The sequence below is a fragment of the Canis lupus genome, chromosome 23 (assembly GCF_003254725.2).
Source record: "Canis lupus dingo isolate Sandy chromosome 23, ASM325472v2, whole genome shotgun sequence".
In the NCBI taxonomy this organism is placed as follows: Eukaryota; Metazoa; Chordata; class Mammalia; order Carnivora; family Canidae; genus Canis; species Canis lupus.
The window spans coordinates 28,740,268-28,764,772 of NC_064265.1; the positions used below are offsets into that span (position 1 = coordinate 28,740,268).

Consider the following 24,505-nt stretch of genomic DNA (forward strand, 5'->3'; position numbering starts at 1 on the left):
AATTGTGGGACATTTAGGCTGAGTGAACTATTGACAGACACAAACTCAGAAGCCCTTGAGCCCAGAAGAAGCCCTTGAGCTCAGAAGACCATTAAAAAAGCACTTGAGGGGAGATCCTTGGTGGCTCAGTGGTTTAGTGCCTGCCCTTCAGCCCAGGGCCTGATCCTGGAGACCCAGGATTGAGTCCCATGTCGGGCTTCCTGCACAGAGCCTGCTTCTCTCTCTGCCGTGTCTCTGCCTCTCTCTCTGTGTCTCTCATGAATAAATAAATAAAATCTTTTTTTTAAAAAAGCATTTGAATTTTAACAGATCTCAATATAACAGGTCCATGGGCCATTCAAGCTCTTTTTTTCCCCTTTCAGTTGTAAGGTAGGTAGAGAGAGAATTATTATTCTGTCTTTATTGCAGGTGTTTCCCACAATACCTAGGACCCCTCAATTCCACCTTCCTGACTTCCTGTGTTTTGTACCAAGAATCAGAAAATGTTGGTATAACCCATGGAGTATCTAATGATTGAATCTCTGGATTTAGAGGAATTAAGGGGCTGAACTGGGGCCACTGTCAAGGACAGAGATCTGGGGATTAGAACTGAGATTAGTGGGTTTTTTTCCTTTTCAAGCAGTAAGAGTCAGAAGGTTTGTTAGAGAAAAACAGGATGAAGTAGAAAGAAAACAAATTTGGTAACTAAGCCCAAAGGATCAGAAGAAGAGGCACTTAGGAATCAAGGAGTTAGCAGTCACGGGGTGTTGGGAGTCAAAGGGGGAAGGTCTAGACAAACTCTAAAAACCTACTCCTGGAGTCAAGTCCATTGGGCACTTGTAAGTCAGTCTGGCTCAGAGAGTCCAAAGTAAAGACAATGAATTTATAGTGAAAATACAATTTCAGTTCAAAATGTCCTGGTCACACTTGAGAAAGGGAGGATACCATTAGCAGTTTGTAACCAAAGGACAAATGCTAAAGATTTCATATAGAAGGAAGAGTAGAACGTATACATACGTACACACATTGCTTTGCAATAAAAATACTGACCTACCCAAAAGAAGTACCAGCAAGTCAGTTAGGTTTGGAGAATCAGTAGGAAGACAGTGTTTCTCAATGTGTGCTTAGCAAATGGCTTGCACCAATATTGTTTAGGAAAGTTGCTAAGATGAAGCTTCCAGGACTACTGCGTTTAGGATCCTGATTCAGTAGAGCATCTTTCTGATTGGCCAGAGATCCAACTTTGGGGGTGTCAGACGGGGGTTCATGAACATAGATATTCTAAATCCATCATGCAAGGCTACAGAAAAGAGAAAGCATAAAGTGTGTGTAAGATGAATTGTGGGTGAAAATGTCATTTGTTGGTTGCTCTGGACTGTGGTGTTCCTCTCATGCTGTCATGGGCTCTTGAGTCCTATAATCTTTGCTTGGACTTTGGAGACCTGTTTCTCCTTTTTTTTTTTTTTTTTCTGTTACTTTTTTCTGCCTGGTTGTCTTGCTTGTGCCCAGTGCACCATGACCTCAGTGAAAAACCTGACCCTCTCTCATGCATAGGCATGGGGACAGATTAATACAGAGATCACTGTAGATCATTTTCCAAGGCAAACCACACTCAGAAAATGCCAGATGAACTCTGCATGGAGAAAGTGTCCAAGTTATCTCTGTGGCTTGAGAATTAGAAAAGGAGACAGGAGACAGCCTTGAAATAGCTTATATCATGTTTTTCTAGATTTTCTAGACTTCTGTCATGGAATTTTCCCATAGTACGAGGTACAATTAGGGTGTTAACAATGTGTCAATAATGCCTGCTGATAGTGCCTTCTCATCCTTTTCTCTAACACCCCTTCTGCTAGAATCTATTCTGAATACTAGCCTTGCCTTCTAAAGAATATATGCTGGATATTAATAATGTACTGATCAAATCAAAAGAAATTATTAATACCAGATTTCAGAGAACTTAAGAGGCATAGATTTTCTTATAACCACATATTGGTAAGAAAGCATTGCATTATGGCTTCATTAAGAACTTTTTTCCCCCTTAGTGGTGCTTTACATAACTGGTAGTTTCTCACACTTCATGAGATATGTTATGCACATACAAGTCTCGTTTCTGTTAAACATTAGAATGATGGTAAATAAAACATTCTGGTTGGTTCAGAGGTAGGTGATATGCTTTACCAAGATGATTCATTTTCTAAGAAAAACAACAAAAATAGAGACAGTACAACTCAATAAAAAGGGCATTAAAATTGGCATTTGATTGCATGAGGGTTTTGAGCCTCAGTTTCTTCTTCATCTGTAAAATGAAGATAATGAAAACGATCTCATTGTATGGTTGGAAGTAAATGAAACTATGATTTTTGATATGTCGTAGAAATCATGGATAAATTCATTAAACAGCTAATACTAAGTGTTAAATATATATCTCATTAAATAGCTAATATTAAATACAAGCCTACATCTATTCAGGAAGTAGAGCAATGACTTTTGTCTCTAGGGTTACCAAGCAAACAAGAATCTTCTCCAAATGCCAGCACAGGACTTTAAGTCTCAGGAGACAGGGCTAAGAAAGCACTAAGCCTCTGATACCTTCATAATCACTTCAAAAATTAATCTCAGTCAGAATGACTGGAAAAGCACTATAGAATTTTCCACTATGAAAAAAATAATAATAATAAAAAATAAAAAATAAAAAAAGAATTTTCCACTATGGTGATGAGTAAGACAAAGATGTCCTTTCCTCTATTATTCAACACTGTATTAGGAGTATTAGTCCATGCAAATAAAGAAGAGCAATAACTAGAGCTATTAGGATAAAAGTATGGGTAAAAACAATCTCTATTTTCAGATGATATAGTTATGTAGTTGGAAAATGCTTAAAAAACAGAAAATTACTGTAAATAATAATAGAACTTAATAAAATAGCAGTTTAAGAAAACAGACAAAATTCAATAACCTTTATATTGACAAATGATACAAGACATCATGGAAAATTCCATTTATAAGAGTTAAAGGAACAAATAAAAACTGGGCATAAATTGAAATATAAATGTTGGAAACCTATAAGAGAAAAACATTAAGCACTTCTGTGTATATAAAAGAGACTTGAACAAATGGGAAGACATATTCTAGGATAGGAAGATTCAATATTAAAGAGGTTTCCTTTGCAATATCAATAAAAATATCATCAAGTTATTTCCTGGTACTAGTTGTTTATAAAGCTAAATGGGCAGAAAAACAAGCGAAATGTCCAGGAAAACCCTTAAAAAGACAAGGAATACAACAGAAGTGGAAGGAGCTAGCTCTGCCAAGTATTAAAGTGTAGTACAAAATGATTACCTGTAAAAGAAGACAGTAAAAAGTGGAAGAGACAGCAATGGAAGCTACATTTTTCTGAATATATTTGTTCTGTAGTTTTGACTTTAGAAGCATGTAAACATTTTATATAATTATAAAGCAAAATTAAATTTGTAAAAAAGTCCTGGAAGCTGAAAGCAAAATGAAACAAATGAACTGAGAGTCCTAGGGGGTAGAGGTTCAGCTATGGAGAAGAAATATTTCAAGAGACTTTAATATACAGCTCAGCATCCACAGAAAGATAGATCCGATGGATAAAAAAAATTCGAAATTTCAAAATTCATGAATTTTAAAATGTGTACCAGAAAGCAAGGAAACTATAATATACTACCAAGTTTATGTCAAAAGAACTCGAGTTAACTTAAAGCACTTTTCATTGGTTAAACATGCAGAAATTTAAGATTTCAGAGGAATAATAATAACTGAAATAGATCGAAACTCTCAGATATATTTTAAAAATCCATAAATTCTTAATAATGCTGGGGTTCTTCACTAGTCATTTATGGAGCATGCTAGAGAAGTAATTTGTTATTCTGAAAATTGGTTTAAAAAGAAGGAAAAGTAAAGTGTTTTTTCTCTCCTATATGAATCACAGCTAGGAAATTAAATAGGTATAAAGGGAAAGTTTTTCTATACAGAAGACATTAAGCAATAGATAAGTAATGATAGAATTAGAAAGTTGCCATTTGGGAAGCCCTAACAAACGAAAGAATGTAGGCAATGTTCTTCAAAGACTGTTCACATCACTTAACACTTTTGTAAGAAAGCCACATCACTTAACACTTTTGCTAGAAAACAGATCCCAAATCTGATCAAGCCCAACTACTCACTAATAGGAAACAAGAATGTGAGAAATGCTATAGGATAAATCAACATGGTTTCTTCAATAAGTAAATTGCAAGGGGTAAAAAAAGGAGAAAGAACTAACAGATTAAAAGAGACTTCAGAGGTATTTGGTCTAATGCAATGCTTGGACCTTATTTAGATCCCAATTAAAAAAAAAAAGAAAAAGCATTTTTTTTTTTTTTTAATAAATGAGGCAGGCCATCAGTCAAGTATGAATAGTGGCTGAATATCTGATAATATTAAGGAGATTTGGTTAATATTCTTAGATTAATAATCAGATATTATATAATGGTTTTGTTTGTAAAATGATTTAGAAATACATGCTGAAGCATTTTGGGGGTGAAGTGATCTTTGAGATGGGGCCACACCATGACCTTCATTGGCCCTCAGCATTTTTACCCCCTCCCACCACAGTAGATTTTGGGGATGTCATTGCTTTCTGAGGTGAGAAAAAATTAAAAGCATTTTATTCAATCTTACAAGTTCAGTTTTTCCCTTCTAATCTTAAAAGAAATTAAAATGTCTTCGTGGAGTCCTGAAAGTCTACTGGGCCCTGGCATTGTGCTTAATGGATGAATTTGCCCTGGTCTGGGATTTGCTTCAAAATAATCTGGTGGGAAGAGTAGGGGGGAAATGACTATTACGGGGTGTGTGTGAAGTAAAATTGGCCATGAGATAGTAATTGTTGAAGTTGTGTGCTGGGCATGGGGAGTTATCATATTATCTTTCTACTTTTATATACGTTTGAACATTTCCATAATAAGTTAAAACATCAGTATCTGAAAAAATGCTTCTTTGAATGCTTTTATGTTTTACACAAAGGAGCAGTACAGAATAAATAAAAGCAAAATAAAAAGTCAGTTATTTGAACTTGGTGTTCATGTGGGTTCTGAATAAATGAGATTTAAAGATACTAAGCCTCATTTGAGACAAAGACCTAAGTGTTAAAATTTTGCCAAGATTGAAAATCTCACCTGACAGTGTGTTTTTAAAATTAAAAATTTTTAAATTCACTTTCTAATTTTTGGGGAGATAGAAAGAATGACACCCATATGGACAGAAATGCTGCCTGCCAATATGGTACCGTTTTATTTTGGAGCAAGCTGGCTGGGGGCAGAATTATGAGAGTTTCACAGTGGCCTTTGTGACAAAATAATGAATACATATACAGGGCAATACAGAAGTCTATCCCACCCTTTAGACAAGCTGCATTTGGATAGTGTAAGCAGATGAGCGCAATATAGGCTTTGTGACCTAGTAAACTCCACCATACCAAATACTGACATGGATCATTCTCTGCCTCACATCAGTCCCCGCCCCAGTAAGGTCAGACATCCCCTGCTGATCTCTCAGTACTTTCCTTTCTCCTCTATCCATTCACTCAGTGAGAAGTTACTGGGTATCTGCTCTGTGCCAAGTCCTATGCTAAACACCTTTATACGCAGTGAACGAAACACTTCTCACCCTGAAGGAGCAAACTGGAAGAACAAGTCAGCTACTGAGGAGACAGGATTTAAACAGAAATTTTAAAACAAGACATTTAAAATGTCTTTCATTTAAAATTTTCAAAACAAGTTGAGAGGTATTTTAATGGGATAGGTAGAGAAGGCTAGAAGCCATCCCACAGAAGCAAAAGAAAGTTTTCTGGAGGTGGAGGGAGTTTTAAGAGACCTGAAAGGAAGTGACATGTTTCAAGAAAAGCAGACTGAGGAAGGCATCCCGGACAGAGAGAAAGCTGTGTGCAAAGGTGTGTGCAAAGTCGAGATGGCTGGGATAGTAGAGATAGGTATGAGTGCCAGGCAGAAAAGCAGTGGTAAACGGGAGATTGGGTGCTGGAAAATGCTGTGGAGACACTAGGCTATGGGAAATTGGTCATGAAGAAGCACACGTTGGGGCGCCTGGATGGGACAGTTGGTTAAGCGTCCGGCTCTTAGTTTCAGCTCAGGTGATGGTTTTAGGGTCACAAGACAGAGCCCGATGCTCAGTGCAGAGTCTGCTTGAGATTCTCTCTCCCTCTCACCTGTGCTCTTTTTCTTTCTCTCAAATAAATAACTCTTAAGAAAGAAAAAAAAAGAAGCAAATGTCTACACCAGCGTCCTTAAAGAGTAGGCTAAAACCGGCTGCAGCAGCATCACCCAGGAACTCATTAGAATGCAAAATTCTCAGGCCCACCCTAGATCTCCTGTATCAGAAACTCTACAGATGAGGTTCAGCAGTCTGTGTTTTAGCAAGTTGTCTAGGTGATTCTGATGCTTACTAAGTTGGAAACCATGGGTCCTCAAGCAGGAGTAATTAGACCTTTCAGGAAAAATTTAGCAATGTCTGAAGAGACTTTTGGCTGTAAGACTGATGGGGGTGGAGTATCCTAGCATCCAGTAGCCAGGAATGCTGCTAAACATCATAGAGTGCATACGAAAAGCCCCCACAACAAAAGCCAAATGCCAACAGTAAAGCTGTTGAGGAGCTCTGATCCTTCTTCCCTTCTTCCTTCTCCTTCTCCAATACCCTATTTCTTTCTCTCATTCTTATCTAGCTATCATCCACTATCTATCTCCTTTATTCCCACTTGTTTCTCTACTGCAGAAGACTCACAAGGCCATAAGTGCTTCTTTTCTGCATTTTAATTCATGCTATTACAGACAACCCTCCCCTTTTATTCGATTAATAACTCCCTATGACAAAGTTGATCTATGGCTAGTAGGCATATTATTTGATTTCTGCCCCAAATAGGGCCAATTATCTCACTGGAAATGAGATGGGGGCTGCTCAGAATACAGGCGATAATAACCACCCCATGCCTGAGACTGAAACTCTTGGCATTCTGCATATGAGCTGACGTGTGAAGTCCCAAACAGCCAGGAGGCCTGGTTTTGACATGAAAGACAGTCCCGATAGCAAATAAGGCATAAAATATCTTAGGTTTTACAGGAGACAAGATATTAGGGACAACTTTGAGTTGCTCCTCAAGAGCATGGAGGTAAGTGTGTTTGCTGAGAAGTCAAGCACAAAGTCCACACAGAACAGTATTAGGCAAAGATATATTAAGGTCACATTAAAGAAGGCAGGACTAACCAAACAGACAGGATTCTAATCTGACAGCACTGACAAATCAAAAGAATTCTATGAGAAGGTTTGTGGGCCAAAACGGTGAGGAAAATGTAAAATTACAAAGACAAACATTGGCAAAGTCCATCTAACAGTTTCCAGGGGAGTAGGTGCCCTGAGAGATCCACATGAATGTTTAGTCTGCCTAACGGACCTATCTTTGCATAGTGGAGGTAGGGGTCCCAGGCTTTCAGAGTCTGAAGCCATTCCCCATCCCAGTTATCCAGCAGGTTCTGCTATCCCTGGCTCTGTTTTCAGACTATTACAGCAACCTTCTGACAGCTGGCCCACGTAGAGAAAATGCCCTGATTAAGCTACTGTGAATGCTGAATCGGCTTGATGGGCATGTTTCTCATGGGACATGATTAATTGGCCTTTCAGTTTATAGGCTCTGGTCTCTACTGAATTAACTTAATCGTCCTGAATTGGTAGAATCAACTCTGGGGCATGGATAACCTGGAGTTTCTGGACTTCCAAGGCAAAAGCAAGGTCAGACCTTAGATTATAAAAAATGCCTCCTGGAGTCTGCATTCTGTCTCTGGTTGTCCTTTGGTCATTCTCACAATGTGTCTTTTCTTCCAACTTGTTTATTCCCATGATATCCAAAAAGCATTTGTGGTAAATTGGACAAAAAAAGGCCACCATTACTTCACAACTCCTCTCACCAAGAGGCAGTCTACTTCCTCACCCTTTGAATCTGAGATAGCCATGTGACTTTCTCTAGCCAACAGAATGTGGAGAAAGTGACCTCATATGGAGGAAGTGACCTCATATGAGTTCTATGACTAGACCATAGAGACTTTGCAACTTCTGTCCTTGTTCTTTTGGAACTGTAAGGTCACTGTGTGCCCACATAGTGGGCACCCTTAAGCCATGGATTTTGCCTCTTAAGATAACACAATCAGGATTTATCTTGGACTATCTCATAAGCTTCAGTGGCTCCTGCAGAAGAAATAGCTCCTGCATCTTCCATCAAGATGCTAAGAGATTTGGGGAAGTGGTACAGAAAATGTTGGGTTTGCCAACATTCACATGAGGAGAAAGAAGAGAGTTAAATACATAAACAATTGCATTTCTCAGACAGATTTCTGACCTTCAGCCGGCGGTCTGGATCTCCACTGCATAGAGAATTGACTGATACTTTGAATGATTTCCAGGCTGGGCTTAAGTTATTCATCACCACCTGAGAAAAGAAAGAAGTGCTGGGTTGGGGAGGAAATGCTTGACATTTTCATATTTCAACATAAAAACTGAGAAGCATTGTGGTGCTTATGAAAAGGACAATTGCCTGGAATAGTGTCTTAATAAAAACTTGGGAGTAGCATATCTTTTAAGGGTGCCCACTATGTGGGTCATTATGGGAAGAACTCCTGTGGTCACTGTCCTGGCTGTTGTCTCATAAATAATGACAGTAATACTGTCAGAATGTGGATGCTGGAGATGACCTGTTATACATCAAAGGGAGCTAGGATTGAGGAGGCAGGGCTGCCTCTGGCCTCTGATAAAGGATCTCTAGTTCTATAGGACTGTCATTCCCATGGCAGTATAAGTAAAGACTTACACTCAAAGACTAGTTGGTGTATGGAGTGTAGTAGGTCATTTCTACTACTAAAGAACTAAATGGGTTTTGGTAACTCGTGAGCTCGAGTTTGAGCAGAGTGCATGTCAGAGGAGTTCTTAAAAGAAAAATCCCAGGAGAATATTTATCCCAGCTATCTAGGAAGGCATAATAGGGCAGATCTTCAGATCTTCAGTGTCACAAACTAAGTCTATAGTACAGCGAAATCCTTTTGAAAGCAGCTTACTAATTAATCCTGCCCAGGGGTCCATACAAATCAAGTCTTAGCCTGCCATCACTATGATTCAAGTAATTCTACTGGGCTTAGAATGGAGGAGAATCCACTCTGTGCCTAGGAGTGTACTGTGTACTTTAAGATAGGGGTTCCCAAAGTGTGGTCCTTAGAATAGCAGGAGAACCAGCACCACCTTAAAAGTGCAGATTTTTAGGTTGCACCCAGACCGACTGACAGAAACTCTGGAGATGGGTCTCCTATAGGATTCTGAGGCATGAAATTTGAGAACGACTGACTGTTCTAGGGTACTTACAAATGAAGTCAAATAGAACTCTATTATATTGATTTTTCTTTCCTATGAAATTTTTAGTTAGAAGAAGTCAGCATTATAAAAAAATTTAATTCTCTATCCAAATAACATAATTATTTTATAAGTGATTCTCTCTTCTCCTGGATTCCTTAATATAACTATGAATTATTGATTGTATCATGGACTCATTATTAAATTTCTTTTAATGCATTAAAGTATAAAAATAATGCTCCTGTGAGGCTTTGTCTTGGGCCCTGATACCCTGGGGATGATCAGAGTGATAGTGAGAAGAAAAGTTAGATAAAAGTGTTTGAGTTAAAGTTCTTGTCCTTATATAAAAACACTAAGAAGTGATGATATTTCATTGCAGTGGTCTTGAAAATCTCAATAGCAGATCAAAGTTGCAACTAGAAATTTCCTATGAAATTAGAATCTGTATGTGTGTGCATGTGTGTGTGTACTTCCCCCAAGAGAACAGTATTGCCTAGTATTTATTTCATATCTGTTGAATAAGAAAGACAAAAAAAATCACTGTTACGTTGCTGTCTTACTGGAAAACTTTGCAATCACATTTCTTGTGAGACTCCAGAAGCCCCTCAGCAATGAGGTATGGGAGGAATTCTAGAGATTTTTGGGAATGAGAATTTACCAATACCAATAATGAGAAAAGGACTGCTGTCAGGAGCAAAGGAGAGGGGGATCTTGTGAAGAAATCAATTAAATACCCTCTATCTCCTTTCCATCTGCACTTTAAAGCCCTCATTCACTGTCTGGAGCAAAAGCACGAATGGATATACCTCTTCCAGTTCTTACCAAAGTTTACTCACTTCTCCTGAAAGAAGTCTGTCCCACCACAGAAATCTGTATGTGTGAAAAAGACTCTTTGGTGGTGGCAATTAGGTGCCACTCAGGGAAACTACTGCACCTCAAACCAATCCTCAGGGATTAAATTCCAGAGGATCACATTGTACTATAACATGTGGCAGACATACTATCTATATTTCATTCATTTATTCAGCATGTTTTATGAAATGCCAACTATGTACCAGATATCCATAGACTTTGCCCATTCAAGACTACTTAATTCTTGTCTATCTTAAATAAGACACAAAAAGTTCTCCTAAAGCTACTTGCAGCTCTATTAATTCAGGAAAATGGAAATGGATTTCTAATACGGGGTAGTAGTGAACATGGCACCCTCAATATCATCCTATGAAAGTCATGAGGATTCCTTCTTCCCTACCCCACCATTGGTGTGTATGTACATGTGTATGTGTGTGTGTGTGCACGCACGTGTGTGTGTATATCCAACAGTCTTCTCTCAGCTATTTCATCACAACCACCCCACTTCCTCCTTATCAATGTATTTCTCTCATCTCTACAGACTCTCTCTGGGACTAGTTTGTAAATAAAATGAAATAAAAGTAGAGAATGGGGTTGGTTGTTGAGTGTGTGTGTGGTACCGGGTGGTGGTAGGGGTAATAAGGGATAAGGTTTGGAGCCCCAGGGAAAAAGAGGAGAGAGCTTGAGAAGGAAATGCAGCTAGACCAAGTGGCAGCTGAGATAGGACAGCTGTTCATACAATAGGCCTGACTTTACTGGGGAGGCAGATTGGCTTCCTAAATTATAGTGAAGTTCAGGCCAAACAAACTCAGTTCAAACTTCTGCTCTATCTCTTGTTAACTATTGAGAACTTGGAAAGTCACTTGACTTTCCAAAGGTTCAGTTCATCATCTATAAAATGGGGGTAATAATAATCATGTCAAGGGATTGTTATGAGAACTAAACAAAATAATGCATATAAATCACTTAGTACAATGCTTGGCATCTAATCACTCTCATCGAATGTTATCTAATATTCATATTTTTATTATTAATAAGTTGCTGGCTGTTTGTATTAAAGGTCAACAATGAAAAATTTAGGTGAAAGGGTCTTCTAACATCTAAGTTGAGAATTAAAAAAGGTACAAAAGGCAGAGAGTCCTGTTAAAGACAGTAAAGACTCCAGGTCTGAATGTGTAGCTACAGACATCAAGAAATGTAAGAGGTTTCTCAAAAAAGGTCAATTTATCATCTTAGGAGATAGGACGGTACAGCTGAAGATGACTCTTCTCACCTCAGTTCGGTGTACAAGCTGCTGGGTTGCATCATCATTCATACGAAAAATTTCCAGAAATGGGTCAGATTTACTGAAGAAATCCTAAAATAGACAAACAAAAATTAATTATTCCCCACCTACATATATTTGATCATGCGTTGAATCACATACCCCTGGATTTGACCCTTCCCTGCTTTGTTCTTCATCTCTGTAATCTACCTTTAGCTAGAATGAGCTACATCTGAACCCCAAGTCCCTAGAGAATCACATTCTTGGTTGAGTTAAATCCAAAGTATTCCTCAAAGATCAATTTCAACGCTGGTTGTTTGAAAAACAATGTATCTGTTGTCTTAAACATATTAATTGTAGTTATTGTTAAAGCCTATGTTTGATGACTACAATATCTGGATCACCTATGGATCTGTTTTTATTATCTGTTTCTTGTTTCCTCTTGGTATACCAGACACTGTGTAAGAAAGATTATAAAGGCTTCAGATGAGTCTTTAGCTTCTGGCAAGCAGTTAGAATTGGGCAGTTACCTATATCCAATTAGGATTGAGCTACTTAGAGATTGGTTTCTTCAAAAATCTTTATAGACACAATACATTTTTTATTCATTTATTCTTTGAATATTGTCTTTAAAGGGCTATAACTGAAAGGCTTTGTATTTATAAGGGCTGTTGTTCCTTGACATGCCCTCGGTGCTAATTTTTGTGAGACTTTCAAAGGATCTGTTCAGCACCATAATCTCCTGGCTCTAGCTTTTTGTTCAGTTTCTCTTTATGCTGCTATTTGCTAATTGGTGATTGTCTTGGGAGGATAAGACACTCAGACTGTTTTTTTCCAAAACATCTATGAATCTTGAGCCCTAGCTGTCTCAGTAACACAGAACTTCAGTTTGCTTCTCTAGGCCCACGAGACGACAAAGACTTTGGCTCAGTTTCCTTATTTCTTAGAAACTATTTTCTGCTAGGCTTCTTAGCCTATCTACCCATGGTGTTTTATGAATCAGCCTTGAGAAAGTGCCTTGAGTGGAAAATCTGGATAGAATGTCTGAATTACTTCAGCGGATTTCTCTCCTCTCCATTTTTGGCTCCTCAAAATTTGACTGCCTGAGGATGCCCAAACATATGTCTCTTGTATCTTATCCAGTGTTTCTAGCCATTCTCAGTGGGAGAATAATGTAAAACAAGCAGGTACTTCATTACTGGAAGTAGACATATCCATATCCTTCCTTTAAACTTATTTTTCCTCCAATGGATTCTAAACTTTCAGAATGGAGGAATTTGTCTGATTTTCTTTTATATCTCTACCATTTCCTCATCTTCCATGTCTAGGCTTTAGTGGTACTCAGTGTTTACTGAATGTATGAATGAATACATATGTAAATGAATGAATGATACGAACGCCTGGTGTAGAGTAGGAGGCTCTCTGGGAAGCAGCCTTAATTACCACACTTTTATTAAATATTTCATCAGGTGATTCCCTCCACCCTGAAATTCTAGCCTACAGCAAAGCAGAATGAAGCTCATAGTCATTCTAGTCTTCAGCTCAACAAAATAGTCTCAGGAAATATATTGATCATAGAATCTCCATACTTGATGTTAATGTATAAGGAAGGATAAAACTTGGTTTCAATCCTCCAAAGTACCATCTATTTTGGTGGTAAGACAAGTACACAAATAAATATAATCCAAGGTTAAGTATGAATGAATGAATGTACAATGGAAGAGAGAAGGAGCTGATGCATTTGCACTGGAAAATATGGTTGTAAAGAGGATATTTCTAGGGAGAGAACAGATTGCACGAAGGTATGAAAAAGCAAACAGAGGGGCACACTGAGCAGATTAATTCCATTACAACCTAAGAAGTCTATACATCTGGGTTTGTTTGAGACAACCCTGGCAAAGTCAGCTCCATGATATGAAGGGCCTTGAGTACTTATCCAAAGATTTTACACCTGCCCTGGGAAGCAGTTGGCAACCAATGACAGATTTTGAGCAGGAAAATAATATGACTGGCTCTATATAGTAAAGAATATTAGCTTGGGGTTCCTGACTGACTCAGTCAGTAGAGTATGTGACTCTTGATCTTGGAGTTGTAAGTTTGAGCCCCACCTTGGGTGTTAAGATTACTTAAAAGCAAAATATTTAAAAAAAAAGAATATCAGCCTAGAAACTTCATAAGGCATCTTAGAAAAAAGATGGGAGGTAGACATATCTATCTTCCCCTTTGTAGTCCTCCCACCCTAGCCCAGAACTAAGCACCATGCACCATAACACCCAGAGTCCTTCTGCTCTATTTTTAAAGGTACCAAATTACCACAGCCTTTGTCTTGTCAAGAACCCCATAGTGGCTGCTTTTGTCAATAAGTCTGTCCGCAAACCTTGTTTGTCTACCTAAATGGCCCGTTTCCCGTCCAGACACACTGCTAGCTGATTCCTACCTCCACATGTTTACTCAAAACATTCACACACCTCTCCCCCTTATTTCTGCTTCAGCACTCATCTTAAAAAATTGGAACCTCCCTCTTACCGTCCTTTGATAATAGATATAAGCCACATTAGCTTGTTCCTAGATGCCCTTAGATTCCTCTCTAAGAGTTTTAGGCTTTGTTTCCTTAAATAGATTGTTGCTCCCTCAGGGAATGTGTTGGTGAATTGCACTTAAAATTGCTGACCACACTTTTTCTTTTTCCTTTCATTGATAATTTTAAACTTTTGTTATTTTTATTTAAAAATAGAAAATATAGAAAAAGAGAAGGAAAAAATGGCCCATACTCTTACCCATAATTCCACAACTATGAATAACATTCTGGTAAATATTTTTCTAGAATCTAGACAAAATTTTCTTTTATTTCTTTAAAAATATATTTGAGGGCACCTGGGTGGCTCAGTGGTTGGGTGTCTGCCTTTGGCTCAGAGTGTGGTCCTGGGGCCCGGGAATGAGTCCTGCATAGGGCTCCCAGCAAGGAGCCTACTTCTCCCTCTGTCTTTGCCTCTCTCTCTGTGTGTCTCTCATGAATGAATGGATGAATGAAAAAAGAAAAAGTATATATTTGTAATCATACTTTACATACACTTTAATACCTTTTTTTTCCCTCTGGGGAGTATATTGCAATGCTTTTTCTATTTCACTTTACATCCTTTTAAGATACTATTTATTTAGAGTTAGCAAAGAGATGTTGTCAGGTGGACGTACTATAAAGCAAGGAAGGAAAGATCAGATATGACCTCTGCCCTCAAGTAACTCAAAATCCAATATGTGCACACTGCCTTTAGAGCTGCTTTCAGGGGGCAGCCCAGGTGGCTCAGCGGTTTAGTGCTGCCTTCAGCCCAGGGTCTGACCCTGGAGACCCAGTATCGAGTCCCACATCAGGCTCCCTGCATGGAGCCTGCTTCTCCCTCGGCCTGTATCTCTGTCTCTCTCTGTGGGTCTCTCACGAATAAATAAATAAAATCTTAAAAAAGAAAAAAGAAAAAGAAAACAAAGAACTGCTTTCAGGGACACCTGAGTGGCTCAGTGGTTGAACATCTGCCGTCAGCTCAGGGCATGACCCTGAAGTCTCAGGATCAAGTCCCACATCAGGCTTCCTGAATGGCGCCTGCTTCTCCTCCCTCTACCTATGTGTCTGCCTCTCTCTCTCTCTCTCTCTCTCTCTCTCTGCCTCTTGTGAATAAATAAATAATTTTTTTTTAAAAAAAGAACTGTTGTTAAATCCCGATTCCACGTTATACAATCTGCATGATATGGAACAAGATATTTAATTTCCTCAAGTCTTAGTTTCCTGGTCAGTAATTGGAGAGAATGACACCTTTTGCCTCCTCATACTATGGAAGAATTAAAGGAGCTGATCCATGCAATATGTTGAGTCCAACACCTGGCAGTGATAAGCATTCAAAAAGTGTGGAGGCCATGACTATTATCAATAAAAGAGACAATGTGCAAGGGCAGTTTGTAAAGTACTACACAACTATCAGGGATGATTACTACTAAGAAGGCATCTGATTCCCGGAAATAAAACAATTCGTGAGCAGCTCAAAAATATCTTAAATGTACACTCAGAAATTTGTAGTTTAAAAATGACAACTCTGGTCTAATTGTACGGTTATGTGACACAATCTGGAATTTTTGTCTTTTTTTGTTTGACCATCAGCATTAAGATGGCCCTTGGGACAGCTTGATGCAAGCAAGGTTAATGATATAGGTACTTTACTGAAGTTTTGCTATGGTGAAATTTTTAATAACTTGGAGGCCATATCACTCTACACTTTTAGCTCAGTATGAAAGAAATTTAGTCATGTAAGAGGGCAATAAGCACTCAGCTGAGGTTTGGAATAGAAAAGGAAGCAATGCATTTCTATGATGGTGATCTTGAAAATGGAATCTTAGAATAAGAAAAGATAATCTGAAAGATTTGGAGTCATTCCAAACTCTATACCTTCCTACCCTTATGACTTTGGGCGAGCTGTTTAACCTTACTATGTTTCACATGTAAAGTGGAAAAAATAATTTCTACCTTTGGGAATATGGTTTTGAGTTTTGAGGATAATATAGGTTAAACACCTGACACCTCCTATACTGTAGATGCTCATTAATTATAACTTGCTATCATCAACTCAGGCTAGCTTAGTTTTTAGGCAGGCATACTTGAATATAGTGAAATCAGCCTAGCAGGGAGAGATTTAATGGTGCTTTGGAACAGGGGTTCCCAAACTCTGATGTGTGGCCTAAATCCTGCCCACTTTTTTTGTTATTGGAACACGGCCACACTCATTCATTTATGTATTGTCTATGGTTGTTTTCATGCTTCAAGGCAGAGCTGAGTAGTTAAGACAGAGACTATATGGCTTACAAAGTCTAAAATACCATCTGATCCTTTACAGAAAAAGTTTGCTGACTTCTACTTTAGAGACATATTTGTTTGTCTATACAATACCCCATCAGTCTAGCATTGTGGAAGCACTAAAAATGTACTTTATAATGATACTAATACAGATGTGGTCTCCACATACCAACATGAATACTTTCTAAGGAAAGAGAGGAGAAAGAATATTCTTTGTCAGCTTGAATGTTCTAATGTGATTACATTCATATCTCTACTTACTTATTAGATTAATTGCCAACTCACTGCTAATGTAATAAAAGTGCTTTAGAAATTAGAAAGCCCACCTCTCCATTAAGTGAGCTGCATTAACATTAGGTAAATAAGTTATTTGTTGCAAACTTAATCTATTTTATTTGTGGCTGCCATTGAAGACAGATTTCAAGGACTCTGGATTTCCAACATAGGTAGATGGCTGCTGGTCTACTGACAATATTGGAAAGGCAAGTTTAAAATGACTATTTCTATCAAAAGAAAAGGGGCATTTCTCTCTCATTGTGGTTTGCAAAGTACTTAGTGCTCCCTGGGTATCCTACAATAGCAGTTCTCAAACTCTTTGGTCTTAAAACTCCTTTACACTCTTAAAAATTATTTAGGACCCCAAGAAGCTTTTGTTTACATAGATTTTATCTATCAATACTTACTATTATAAACTAAAACTGAAATTTAAAAAATATTCATTTGTTATGTCATTTTGAAAATATAAAAACAAACTCAATACACCATAACAAAAATAGCATTTTTTAAAAGATTTTACTTATTTATTTATGAAAGACACAGAGAGAGACAGAGACACAGGCAGAGGGAGAAGCAGGCTCCATGCAGGGAGCTTGACGTGGGGCTGGATCCCAGGTCTCCAGGATCACACCCCAGGCTGAAGGCTGTGCTAAACTGCTGAGTCACCCGGGCTGCCCCCAAAATAGTGTTTTAATGGAAAATATTATATTTTCTAAATTTAAAAATAGTTGGAAAACGGCATTCCTTTACATTTGTACAAATCCGTTTAACAGGGGCACCTGGGTGGCTCAGTGATTGAGTGTCTGCCTTTGGCTCAGGTCATGATCCCGGGTTCCTTGGGATCAAGTCCTGTATCAGGCTACCCGCAGGGAGCCTGCTTCTCCCTCTGCCTATGTCTCTGCCTCTCTCTGAGTCTCTCATGAATAAATAAATAAAATCTTTAAACAAAACAAATCAGTTTAACAACTTAATGGCTTAATAGAAGGCAGTAGGATTCTTGTATCTGTTTCTGCATTCAATCTATTGTGATAGGCATCAAGCTACTTTCAGAAAACCACTGTCCACATATGAGAGAATGAGAGTAAAGAAAGAAAATAATATCATAGTAATATTATGAAAATAGTTTTGACCTCATGTATTCCCCTGAAAGGGTCTTGGAACCTTGGACAGCACTTAGAGGACTGCTGCCTACCTCATACCTTCACCTCCTTCCTCCCTGGCTTCCTATTTCCCTGAAATACATGGGAACATTACCAAGACCTCCACACCTAGAGACCATTTCAGCTTGTATTCATTAACCCTTTGCCCTGAAGAGAAATTTAGATTTTAGTAAGGCAAACTGATTTGCCCATTCTGTCCTATTCTGTCACTGATTATTTGTGTGTGTGTGTGTGTGTGTGTGTGTGTGTGTGCGTGTTTATGTTTGGCCTTGGGTAAGTCATTTTACATTTCTGAACCTCAACATTCTCATCTGTAAAAGAAGGCAGTTGCATTAGACCAGAGGTTTTCTACCTAACATATCTGGATATCTAATGGTTACCAGAATGATAACAGCAGGGCTGGGGATCCAGATGTCCTATAACCATTGTCTGAATTGCATGTAACATATTTATACTGGAAATTCCCAAACACATGTAGAAATGAGTCTCATGATACTAATTCATGAAATTTAAAAAATGAAGACCTTTACCTACATTACTTTTAGTGATGACACATTTTCTCAACTAGTAGTTGTAAGTTCAACTGCTAACATGTACATAGCAACAACATCATTGAATGCTAAAAGCTAGAAAGACGTCCTCTTTCATGAAGTCGGAAATATTTTTCCAGCTATGACATGAAATAATTGTACTATCTTGTTCTGATTCTATCACCCAAAAAACTGTGGCAAGTTGAATTTTCCAGAGATGGCCACCACTATGTCCATTCTCCACATGCTTTTCTATGATATGACTTTCCTACCCCCCATAAATGTGTGGAGTCAAACTCCCCTCTCCTTGACACTGAGTTGGCCTTATGACTTACATGTGACTAACACAATGCAGCAGAATTGATGCTCTATACTCTCTGTTCTCTTAGGATGCTTTCTCTGGGAAAAGCCAGCTACCGTGTGGGAAATGTGAGTAGCCCAAGACCACAATGTAAGCACTCTGGTCAACCAACCATGCTGAGCCCAGCCTTTTAGCCATCCCATGTGCCAGGCATGTGAGTAAAGCTAGACTGAATTCTCCAGATAAGCTCCTCTGCCAGCTGAGTATCACTAAGTGACTTCTGTCAACATCATAAGAAGCAGAATTGCCCCATTGAACCCTACCTCAATTTCTGACCCTTGATATCATGACATGTAATAGAAGAATTAAGGCACTAGGTTTTGAGATGGTTTCCTATACAGCAACAGATAACCAGTATTATCTATTAACCAGTATTATCAGTAGTAGTAATATCTGAGTAAGTCATTAGACCTTACTGAGCCTTGGTCTCCTAAAGAGATTGTTTGACGTGATCTTCATGGTATCATTTTGCTCCTTAACTCTACAACTTTTCCCTTTTTCCACCTGAGTCCATTCACCATTCAGTCCAGAGAAGAACAAAGGCCTCTGCTTTGTTCTGAACAGGACCTGATCCTCTCTGGATTATGAAGGAGCCTGGGCAAGATTATGAAGGACCTGGAGTCTACAGCACTGGGACATTGAGGCTCAGCAGTGACCAGGGCCTTGGATAATCAACTCAGACAAAGGTGGAAATGCCCACCTAGAACCATATTCTGTGCTGTCTGAGCCTTTTACAGTTTTGTGAGCAAGTGCTCATGTGAATGAAGGGAAAGTGTTCAAACACCTCAGAGCTAATGGGCCCACTAACAAAGCCCCAAGTCCTCTTGTGCTATAACATAAGTCAGTTAAAGGGCAGATTAGAGGTGCTTAAGAGACTATTAAGTGGAAAGAAGCCATTATAAACCATTAACTGAGTAGCTTAAAACTGCTGCACACTGACCCAATGGCTTATAATAGCACCAGAAAAGATACTACAAAGCAGTTTGGTGAATCATTCCAAAACCTGGGGAGATGATGGGGGAAAAAGACCATAATGACCAATAGGAAGTGAGAATTAAAAGCTTACATCCAACTGACATCAGTGCACACTGGCGTTTCCAGCACCTAGCTCATGCTAATGGCAAGAGGCAGCAGTTCACGAAAATTTCACACAAGCTACTCAGGACACTAAAAACAAACAACTATAATTCATTCATAAGGATAAAGTCTTTCTGATGTCTCCAGGCAGAATTAACCTTCTCCAGACAGTCGTTATACATCACTTATCACATCTCATCATGCCTATAACAGTATTTTAAAGCAGTTTTCACTTTATGTTTAAATTTACATTTCACTAGTTAGATGGTGAATTTGAGGTCGTGGGTATGAGAATGGTTTAAAGCATGTCTTTATCCCACCACCTGATGGGTGGTGCATGCAACAAATATTGGTGAATGTATGATGAATGAAGAATGAATGAACAAATAAAAAATAAATTAATGAACTTATTAATGGGCTGAGTGCTGTTCATATGTGAAAGTGAGTGAGATATGCCAGGATATATGTGGCTACCTGAGACTTTTGGGAATTGCTTTACTTTTTTAGGCCTAATACCTGTCAGCAATTTTTGAAAAAGTGATACCCCCCCAAAAAAAATCCCCTCTTCTCTGGTTGTGCTCTAGGAAAACAGAATCCTTTGTGAATACATTTATTAATGTGATGTGTTTTTTTACTTAAAGCTATCTTTGGAGGGAAAGCACAAATATATGGTGAAGTTGGACAGCACAGTCCTCTCTCCTCTATATGAGGTGGAGACTGAAGAACTTTTCTGTAAATATAAGATTAACATGGCCTGTCATTGGGTAGAAGTTGTCAGATATAATAGAAAGAATAGAAAAATATATGAAACTGACATGGAAATGAATCCTCAGTTTTAGCCACTTACTAGAAGGATATGGTAGCCAAGAAAACTGCTTTAGAGAGACACCTCCCACTACAGGGAGTGTAACTGACTGAGGGCCTCAGCTGCTGTGCCCTGAAATACATCCCTCTACTTGCACAGAGCCCTGGCTTCCCATCAGCCGCTCCCAGCTAGAGCCTGCCTGTGCAGGGGATATTAAGGCAGGCATGGGGAACATGATACTTTCCTGCAGGCCAATATTGGCCCTAGGACTCCCTGATGGCCTTGCTTAGCCTTCTTTCGACCGAATGGCATTCCAGGACACTGCTACCCACCCTTTCCTCGCTCTCTCCTTTACTCATGGTCAGACTTGCATTATGGTCTGCAGATTTCCCTATGTTCCTAATAAAATCTAATGAATAATTCTGTCTTGGTATCTGTTTCTTAGATTATCTAGACTAACACATGGAGTGACCTTAGACAAGTTACTTCTTCTTTGGAACTGTTTCGTCATCTGCAAAACAAAGTTACTAATGCCTGCTACATGGGAGTTATAAGAATGATTAAATGTGATGATGCATGAAAAGCTCTTAACTCTGTGCTTGGAAAATATAGGTGCTTAATAAATGTCACTTCTCTCCCCTTTCATGTCATCTGTTTTCTTATGAAATGTCTCTAGCAATGGGGTTAAACCATATTTACCTGTGCTTATTGACCTGTGGTGTTTGGGAACAAATTGGTGTGACATAATGGTCTTCTTTTAATTATAGTCCCTTCCCCTTCTCATCAATTGCTTCTCAATTTGGGGAAGCCTTACTTTGCAGACCTCTCTGAAATCTTTGATCTGTTTAATAATGTCGGTTGAAAGGGAAAAAACAGCTGCAGGGGGAAATCTGATTAAACTTTGTGTGCTAGCTTTATTACTTCCTTCAGTAAGGTTAATGCCAAACACTTTACCTTGTCATCCAATTTCCGGGCATTGAATGCAAGTTCAACATAGTCATCATTGCCAGATAATTCTTCAGCAATCACCTAAAGGAAAAAAGGTTCACATATTTTTATGCGTTTTCCAGAAGCTGTTGAAGCCATTGTTCTAATCCAAGGACCAAGATTAAGAGAGGTATTTAAATATTTAAAATTAAGAGGGAAAAAAATAAAAAATAAAAAAATTAAGAAGGAGAGGGTACCTGGGTGGCTCAGTGGTTGAGCGTCTGCCTTTGGCTCAGGTTAGTGGCCCTGGGGTCCTGGGATTAAGTCCCACATCAGGCTCCCTTCAGGGAACCTGCTTCTCCCTCTGCCTATGTCTTGTTTCTGCCTCTCTCTGTGTGTCTCTCATGAATAAATAAATTAAATCTTTAAAAAAAATAAAATTAAGAAGGAGATTAAATTTGTCTGGGAAGTGTGAGAAGCAAAATCTTCAAAATGTCTTAGAGTAAAAGTGGCAAGGTTAGGTATTGTTCTTCTGGGAAAGAACAAAGGCCAAAAGCAAATCTCGTATCTGGGTTCACCATGCCAAAGCTTCTCTGGGTTTGGGCGCTTTGGGAGTGAGCCTTTGGATCCACGGCTTTTTAGAACACCAATGGGGTCTTCAAAGACTCTTTGAACTATCTGTGTAGATTGAACATGGAAGTCAAAAAAAAAAAACATACTTGATATGAATGCCTCATTTAAAATATTCAAGCAACAAACTCAGGTAAGTGCTTGTGAGAGTGGTCATAACTTACACCACAGGGAATCTTTTTGAATTTTCCCCTTAAAAATGGCTTTAATACATTTTCTTAAAATGAATCGGTCACTTTCAAGTTAAAAAGGAATGTTCAAAAGAACTCAGGAGGTTTGCTACCTGGCAATTTACCCACGCCCAGCAATTCAGATTTTCCTGGTACATTTTTCTACCTTTTTTTCCTTTTGTCTACACAATAATTAGACCACTTTCTCTACCTTTCTCAAGGGCTTTATAACAAGATGCCAAAGTTTCAAATACTGGAGTTTTACTTGAAATTTTCAAGGTTTTTTGTTTGTTTGTTTTAGAAATACTTCCAGTATTACCCAAGTGAACATTATATGATAATAGAAATGTTCTGTAATCTGCACTGCCCAATACAGTAGCTCCTATTCACATGTAATTATTTTTTATTAATTCTTAAAAATTCCAGTTAATATACAGTGTTATATCAGATTTAGGTATACAGTACAATAATACAATTCCAAATATTACACAGTGCTCACCATAGTAACTGTACTCTTTAGTCTCCATCTCTTATTTTACCTCCTTCCCCTCTCCCCACCACCTGCCCTCTAGTAATCATCAGCTTGTTGTCTATATTAAGAGTCTGTGCTTAGTTTGGCTCTCTCTCCTTTTTAAAAATCTTCTCCTTTGTTTTTTGTTTCTTAAATTCTACATATGAGTGAGATTATATGGTATTTGTCTTTCTTTGATTGGCTTATTTCACTTAGCATTATACTCTGTGGCTCCATCCATGTCGTTGCCAATGGCAAGATTTCATTCTTTTTTATGGCTGAATAACATTCCATGCATATATACATATCACCTCTTCATTCATTTATCCATGGACTCCTAGGCTGCTTCCAGCAAATAATGCTGCAATAAACACAGGGGTGCATGTAACCCTTCAAATTAGTATTTTTGTATTCTTTGGGTAAATATCTTTAATTTTTTGAGGAAACTCCATCCTGTTTTCCACAGTAGCTGCACTTCCAACCACTTGCTGATTAGATTTTTTGTGTCAAGTGTCCCTCTGCCCATGGAACCTGCTCTGTCTTATTGCAGGACAGGAAATACCAGGGAATAAATACCTCCTCACTTCCCTCCAAGGGCAACTCTCAACCAGAGACAGTTTGCATTCCCACCAACTGTGCATGAAGGTTCCTTTTCCTCCACATCCTCACCAACATTTCTTTCATGTGTTTTTTATTTTCGCCAGTCTTACACATGTAAGATCATATATCATTGTAGTTTTGATTTGCATTTCCCTGATGATGAGTGACATGGAGTATCTTTTCATGTGTCTGTTGGCCTTCTATACATTGTCTTTGGAGAAATGTCTCCTATGTCTTCTAACCATTTTTAATTGGATTATTTGTTTTTGTGGTGTTGAATTGTAGAAGTTCTTTATGTATTTTGGATACCAATCCTTTATCAGAAATGTCACTCGCAAATATCTTCTCCCATTCAGTAGGTTGTTTTTTGGTTTTGTTGATCATTTCCTTCGCTGTGCAGAAACTTTTTATTTTGATAAAGTCCTAAAAGTTTATTTTTGCTTTTGCTTCCCTTGCCTCAGGAGACATACTTAGAAAACAGTTGCTATATCCAATGTCAGAGAAATTACTGCCTATGCTTTCTTCTAGGATTTTTAGTTTGAGGTCTCACATTTAGGCCCTTACTCCATTTTGAGCTTTTCTTTGTGTATGGTGTAAGCCAGTGGTCCAGTTTCATTCTTTTGCATTCAGCCATCCAGATTTCCCAACACCATTTGTTGAAGAGGCTATATTTTTCCCATTTCATATTCCTTCTACCTTTGTCAAAGATGAATTGACCATATAAATGTGAGTTTATTTCTAGGCTTTCTATTCTATTCCATTGATCTATGTGCCTATTTTTGTGCAAGTACCATACTGTTTTGATTACTACAACTGTGTAGTATAAATTAAAATCTGGAATTGTGATACCTCCAGCTTTGTTTCTCTTTTTTGAGATTGTTTTGGCTATTTGGGGTCTTCTTCAGTTCCATACAAATTTTAGGATTGTCTATTATAGTTCTGTGAAAAATGTTGTTGGTGTTTTGATAAGGATTGCACTGAATGTGCATGATTGCTTTGGGTAATATGGACATTTTAACAATATTTGTTCTTCTAACCCATGAGCATGGAGTATCTTTCCACTTGTTTGTGTTATCTTCAATATCTTTCATGCTTTTCAGAGTATAGGTCTTCCACTACTTTGG

The 24,505-nt window shown here is 38.3% G+C and overlaps 1 protein-coding gene across 3 annotated transcripts in view; it reads right to left on the minus strand.

Annotated features, from left to right (window-relative positions):
• Positions 1 to 24,505, minus strand: part of CPNE4 (copine 4) — a 670,646-nt gene that overhangs the window by 103,127 nt on the left and 543,014 nt on the right. For all 3 annotated transcript variants that reach the window (XM_025448963.3, XM_025448965.3, XM_049099801.1), the window contains 3 exons: positions 21,498 to 21,572; positions 11,507 to 11,590; positions 8,381 to 8,470 (listed from right to left, as the gene is read on the minus strand). In XM_025448963.3, coding sequence (XP_025304748.1) covers positions 8,381 to 8,470; positions 11,507 to 11,590; positions 21,498 to 21,572 — 249 coding nt within the window. The remainder of the gene's footprint in view (positions 1 to 8,380; positions 8,471 to 11,506; positions 11,591 to 21,497; positions 21,573 to 24,505) is intronic.